Genomic DNA, 6,231 nt, shown 5'->3' with positions numbered 1-6,231 from the left:
TTTAGCATGTGAAATACTTGATTGTAGACTTTTAGCATGTGAAATACTTGATTGTAGACTTTTAGCATGTGAAATACTTGATTGTAGACTGCTGAAGCAATATCATTCATATAAAAATTAAAAAGAAATGAAGCTAAAATGTCATATTCATTCACTCCTGTGGCAATCTTGTTTGTCAAGCCATGATTTTATACCACTTCTGACTTCTACTTTTGTGTTCATATAAATAACATCTATGAGAGAAAAATCTGTGATCTGAATGTTTTTTAGACAACTTTCCCCATAAAAGGTTTCTATCGACTGAATCAAAAACTGCACTTAAGTCAATAAAAGCAGCATTTAATTGACTGGCTCCTGCTGTATATTTTGCTATAAAATAAGATAAAACAGTTGTCAGTTACAGACCTATCCTGTCTAAGATAAAGAAACCAGTTCCTTTATCTTCGATTGCATATTATTTTGATTGTAAATTAGATTGTGTTAAAAATTAATTTAAAAAGTCTCAAAAAGACCTTCCCTGTCAAAAACCTGCTTGTTCTTCTGAAATTATAGAGTTTTGTTCTACCTAGCTCTTAGGAATATTAGTTAAGCTGATTGGTCTGTAATTTCCGGAGTCCCTTTCATCTCCTTTTTGGAACAGGGGAATTATAATGTTTTGCAGTAGAACAGTCTATTTTTTGAGTGATCAGGTCTGCTAGACCACTAAATCAATTTCTCTGTGAAAAATTCAGGGGATTAAAAAGTTCTCTCAAGTGGTAAAAAGCTTTATTATTTTTCAGTGACTATACATGAAACTTTATTTCCTGCATTGTAACGGGATCATTGGGAGGGAGTTTTATCTTCTTTTACATCTTCCTTAAATAATTCACAATTGAAGTCTTCTCAAACTAATACAAAACTATAACTCCTGTCTCTTGACTAAGAGGCTCACTACCAAAAATTTGCACATTTTTTTGTTCCTGGACTCCAATCCCAAATCAGAGCAGTATTTAGTATTTTGGGGAGGAGAACAGAACCTGTGAGTAAATGGAATTGAATAAAGAATGTGTTGGAAGAACATTACATCTTCCACATTTTCTGATTTGCTTTCTACAATGTTTATAAGAAGTATGAAAGATCATGCAATACACTGGTGATCCTTAAAACAATTTCAACATGGGTCTGTTTTCTGTCTGGAACTGAATAATATATAATGTTTTTTGTGATATAGAGGATAATCCAGTAACCAGCTTTCTCAAACGCTTAGTCAGGCACAACAGCAGCACTATTGAATTTCCGCATTGATCCCATATCTGTACACGAAACAGTATCATATCTTCAGCAGCTCAGCACTGCAGGAAGGCGCAGAGGTTTATAAACATCACTTGTCAGTGGACACTTGTCACTTGTCATCACTTTGTTGTTATGTGTCTTCAAGTCGTTTCTGATGTATGGTGACCCTATCACATGGTTTTCTTCAGACAGAATTTGCCATTGCTTTCCTTCGAAGCTACCTGTGGTTATCCAATGAGTTTCAGTGGCTGAGTAGAGATTGGAACCTTGGTCTCTCAGAATCTTAGTCCAACACTCAGACCACTATAACACACTGGTTCTGTCATTAGTAGGTAGTTTTATTTGTTATAGTTAGTTGCACTTTGCTTGAACAATCTATACTTTTGGAACTTAAAGTATATATTGGAACAATATATACGTTTGGAGCTTTGGAACTTAAAGGAGACCAAGCCTGAACTCTTCCTAGAAGCCAAGATGATTAAGCTTTGGTTGTCATACTTCATGAAAAGACATGACTCACTAGAAAATGGTTCTGAACCTGATAATGCTTGGTAAGGTAGAAGGCAGTAGGAAAAGAGGAAGATGGCATTCCAGATGGACAGACTCAGTCAAGGAAGCCACACAGCCTTGAGTCTGCAAGAGATGAGCAAGGCTGTTGACAGATAGGAATTTATAGGGTTCCCAGAAGCCAAGTCAATTTGATAGTAATTAACAACAACATTTTAAAGGTGTACACCTACCCTTAACTTGCCCCAGTGCTGGTTTCTAGGTTGTGAAATGATGTATTTTTCAGGGCCTGCCCATGTACAAATAATGTTAATTGCAGTGCTGACAGGAACAGAGAGTAACCGTCTGATTTTTAAAACACTTTCATTTTGGCCTTTAGGTATTACATGAGATCCTCTCCTTGTTCTGTGAAGAGGATACCAAGCCTAAGCAGAACACAGGGGATGTCCAACCAATATGCTCTATCTGTGACCAGCCCTGCTTTCAGACAGGGTGAGGTGGTTGTCTCAGGCTGCAGATGCTGAGAGGTCTGGAAAGAGGGAGCTGTATGTGTGCCACATCACTTGTTCTATGTTTTTCCTAAGCTTCCCTGCTGTCCCTGCTGGGCACTTTAGGGCAGAGCTTCTCAAAGCAATCTCTCATAGACCAGTGCTACTCCATGAGCTATTAGCTGCCAATCTACTGGAAAGAAACAGTTGTATTCAATGGAGATGTATATGATGCCAGTCCTTGACACATTAGGATGGAGAGATCCCTACCGATCTCTACTTATAGATAGCTTAAGAAGCACTGCTTTGGGGGAAACAGTTCATTTGCTGGTATTATAAGATTCTGCTGCCAGCCTGAAGGCTGCAGTAATGTGAGTTAGAATTACATCCCATTAAAATAAATGGGGGGGGGGGGTGTATTAACATGGTGAAAATAATCCAGGAGGAATCTGAGTTGAATCTTCATTGTTCACATGCAACCCAAATGCACCCAATTCAGTTTTTAGTGGGGGGGGGGCTGCCAAACACCCACTTAACCTGGGAAAATCTATACTGGATTTTTCCCCCTTTAAAAAAGATTTGCATTGTTAGCAGTCTGAATAACCAATCCAAATAGACCTGGGATAATTTGGCTCAGTGGGGAAGGAAAGCAGAGAGACCAGATTTTTTAATAATTTTAATTTTTTTTCCAAATTTTCTTTAAAAATGCCAGACCTGGCCTGTTTCTCACTGGAACTGCATGAATGTCTAGCCGTAACCGACTGTAGGGGGTGGTGCTCATCTCCATTTCTAAGCTGAAGATCCAGTGTTGGTTGAGGACTGCTCTGGTGGTCATGTGGCCTCCATGACTGCACCGAATGCTGTTTTTCCCACTGAGAAGTGCTACCTACTGCTGCTCCAGAGAACAGGACCCAGAACAATGGATCCAAGATCCAGGAAAAGAGCTTCCACCTCAACATTAGGAGGAACTCCCTGACAGTAAGGGCTGTTTGACAGTGGAATGCACTCCTTCCTCAGAGTGGAGTCTCCTTCCTTAGAGGTCTTTGAGGCTGGATGGCCATCTGTCAATGGGCATGCTTTGATTGAGAGTTCCTGCATGGCAGAATGGGGTTGGACTGCATGGCCTTGTGGTCTCTTCCAACTCTAGGATTCTATGATTTGCATGCTTTTGAACTGCTAGGCTGGCAGAAGCTGGGACTGGTGCCAGGAGCTCACTCCATCATGTGGCACCTGAGCCTCAAACTGCCAACCTTCTGATCTTCCAAACTGGCATCTTAATCGCTATGCCACCGCATCCCTCCTTAGGGAGTGCTTAAGTGCACTGATAAGTGGTATAGAAATACCCCCCCCCCCAGTGTGTCAAACACACCTCTTATTAGGGTAGAATGCAAGGATTGTAGCTGTGTTAGTCTGTAGAATGAGTCTGGAGAGAGAGATCTTGTAGCACCTTTGAAGAAGTTGGCAGCCTGAGCTCTGGCAGACTTCAGCCTACTTCCTCAGATGCATTTGGTGGAGTGGAAGCCAGGGACAAAAGACATCACCCTCTTGAAGCAGCCCCTGCCCCCAGCCCTATAGAGGCCCCCACTGGGGGGGGGGGTGGTGTGAGAGAAGCCAGGCGCGTGCACGAGAGCCTGTCTGGGGACTAGGCCCTCCTCCCCCCGGAGCAGCAGCAGCAGCAGCAGCAGATGGGGCCCTGGAAGAACGCTCAACTCTCCTCCCGCCTCGCTATTGGCTGAGGGCTGGCCAATGGCGAGCCTGCTTGGCCAACAATGCCACTTTCTCTCTCTCTCTCGCTCTCTCTCTCTCTCTCTGCTGCCTGGCCCTCCGTCCGCGCAGCCTCTCGCCTGGACCAAGAAGGGAAGCAAGGCAGGCAAGGCGGGGCAGGCGCAGGTGGATCCCTCGCCAGGAAGAGGAGGAAGCAGCAACAGCAGCAGCAGCAGCAGAGAGGCCCCCGAGGGATGCTCCGGGTCCCGGAGGAAGAGGGCTGAGCCATTCATGGCCCCAGGAGGGCAGGCTCTGGGGCCAGCTTTCCCTGGCCCGCCTCCCTCCTCCACGCCTTGACCCTCCTCTCTGGGATCCCTGGACTTTCGGCTCCTCGCTGGAGAGAGCTCCTCCATCCATGCCAGGGTTGCACCCAGCCCTGGGCAGCCCCAGCACCACCAGCCCCAGCCCCAGCAGCCCAGCTCCCTCCGACGCCTCGCTGCTCTCCTCCTCCGATGGGAGGCTGAGGAGGCGCCTCGACTGCCCCGGCGCTTCCCGGGAAGAAGGTAAGCAGGCAGAGGAGGGCCAGGCCGGCTCCCTCCTTCCTGGGCTGCAGGAGAGGGCGATCTTGCCGGGAGAAAGGCTGCCCCTGCCTCCCCTTGCTCTCCCTTTGGCCTTTCTCTTCTGTTGGGGAAGAGGAAGGCCAGCAGGCAGCCAAGGAGGAGGCGGCGGCGGCGGCTCCTACTGCTTCTCTTCCTCCCTCCTCCTCCTCTTCTTCCTTCTCTTCTTCGAAGGGGACGGGAGGCCTCTGACCCGCGGGGGAAAGCCTGCACTTCGCCATCACCTTGGGCCCATCTGCCACAGTCCCGGGATTTGTAGTATGGTGAGGCACCCTCACTCTTGGGCAGAGGAGGCCAAAGACCTTGGGTGCATCCACGCTGTAGAAATAATGCCCTTTCTTTGATGCCACTCCTGGGCAAAAGACCTTGCCAAAGGACAAATCCCAGCATCCAAGAGGATGGAGCTACCACACTTAAAAGTGCCTTCAGACTACTTTGTTCCTACAGTTGAGGCTCCCCATTTGGGGCTGGCACGGAGAAGGCACACTAGGCTGGGTAGGAGTGGGTTGAGCCCCCTAAACTGTGTTCTTTGCGGGGACCATTTTGTCTCCTCTAGTGCCTTCCATGGCTTGTTATGATCCAGGAGCTGCCTCTGCTGCTCTGTGATTAAGGCTCCCTGTGGATGCTTTGGTTTTTGGTTAAATGTAGCATGGCTCGCTAGCTTGAGTCCTCTTGGGAGTATGCATGTGCTCCCCCAACACACTACAGTCATCCCTCCACATTTGTGGCTTCGACTTTTGCGGATTTGCTTATTCACAGGTTTGAGTAATATGTTCTCTTTAGGAATCTCTAGGTCCTCCAGTGCAACTCTGCTGGATGTTGACAATGGAGTTGCGATGGGAGGACCTAGAGGTTTCTACAGAAAACTCTTCTCTAGGCATTCGTAGGTTCTCCAATGCAATTCTGTAGTTGCACAGAGGACCTAGAGATTCTCAGTTAGGTGTTCTTTCAGGTGAAAAAAGTGCATTTTTATTTGCTGTATTTCCACTTTCATGGGGGGCCTGAGCCCTTAACCCCAGAGAATGTGGAGGGCCCACTGTACTGCAGTTTCTTGGTGGTGGACATCAACCAACCAGCACTTCATGCAGCATATTTCAAGAGCAAAGCACTCTTAATTTATTTATTTATATGTACCTTATTTATTTATTTATTGTGGTTTGATTTTTCTTCCCAGCATACATATACATCTGTAGGTTTTGGCGTTGTCAATTGCTGTCCAGTTAGTTTTGACCTATGGTGACCCTATGAATGAGAAATACTCCCCCCCACACACACACACACAATCTCAGTTACCAACAGCTCTGTTCAGGTCTTGCAAATTCAGGGCTGTGCCTTTGTTGATTGAGTCTATTTACTTGTAATGTGGCCTCTCTCTTTTTCTCTTGCTTTCTGCTTTACCAAGCATTAGCATCTTTTTGTGGGACTAGGAACATTGTCCAGTAAAAAATTGTTTCAAATAGGTTTTCAGAGATTGTATGTCTTGTGCTGAGTTGGTGCTCCATTCATCTCCCGCCCCCCCCCACCATCACAATTTTTGATGGGCTTTATTCAGTTATTTCCATAATAAACAAGAGAAGTCCAGTCAGTTGATGGTACTGTTGACCAAGCTCACAATGTGTGTTTGTACAGAGCCTAGAAGCATT

At 45.9% G+C, this 6,231-nt stretch overlaps 1 protein-coding gene across 6 annotated transcripts in view; it reads left to right on the top strand.

Moving 5' to 3' along the window:
* Positions 1–6,231, top strand: part of HDAC7 (histone deacetylase 7) — a 266,897-nt gene that overhangs the window by 103,772 nt on the left and 156,894 nt on the right. The window contains exon 1 of one of the 6 annotated variants that reach the window (XM_042448007.1): positions 4,095–4,534. The exons of the other annotated variants lie outside the window; for them this stretch is intronic. Coding sequence (XP_042303941.1) covers positions 4,387–4,534 — 148 coding nt within the window. The 5' untranslated portion in view covers positions 4,095–4,386. Of the gene's footprint in view, positions 1–4,094; positions 4,535–6,231 lie in introns of those variants that run through there. 6 annotated transcript variants of the gene reach the window in all.

The sequence above is a fragment of the Sceloporus undulatus genome, chromosome 2 (genome assembly GCF_019175285.1).
Source record: "Sceloporus undulatus isolate JIND9_A2432 ecotype Alabama chromosome 2, SceUnd_v1.1, whole genome shotgun sequence".
Lineage (NCBI taxonomy): Eukaryota > Metazoa > Chordata > Lepidosauria > Squamata > Phrynosomatidae > Sceloporus > Sceloporus undulatus.
The sequence above is the reverse complement of the archived record's forward strand: the minus strand, read 5'-3'. Positions and strand labels throughout refer to the sequence as shown.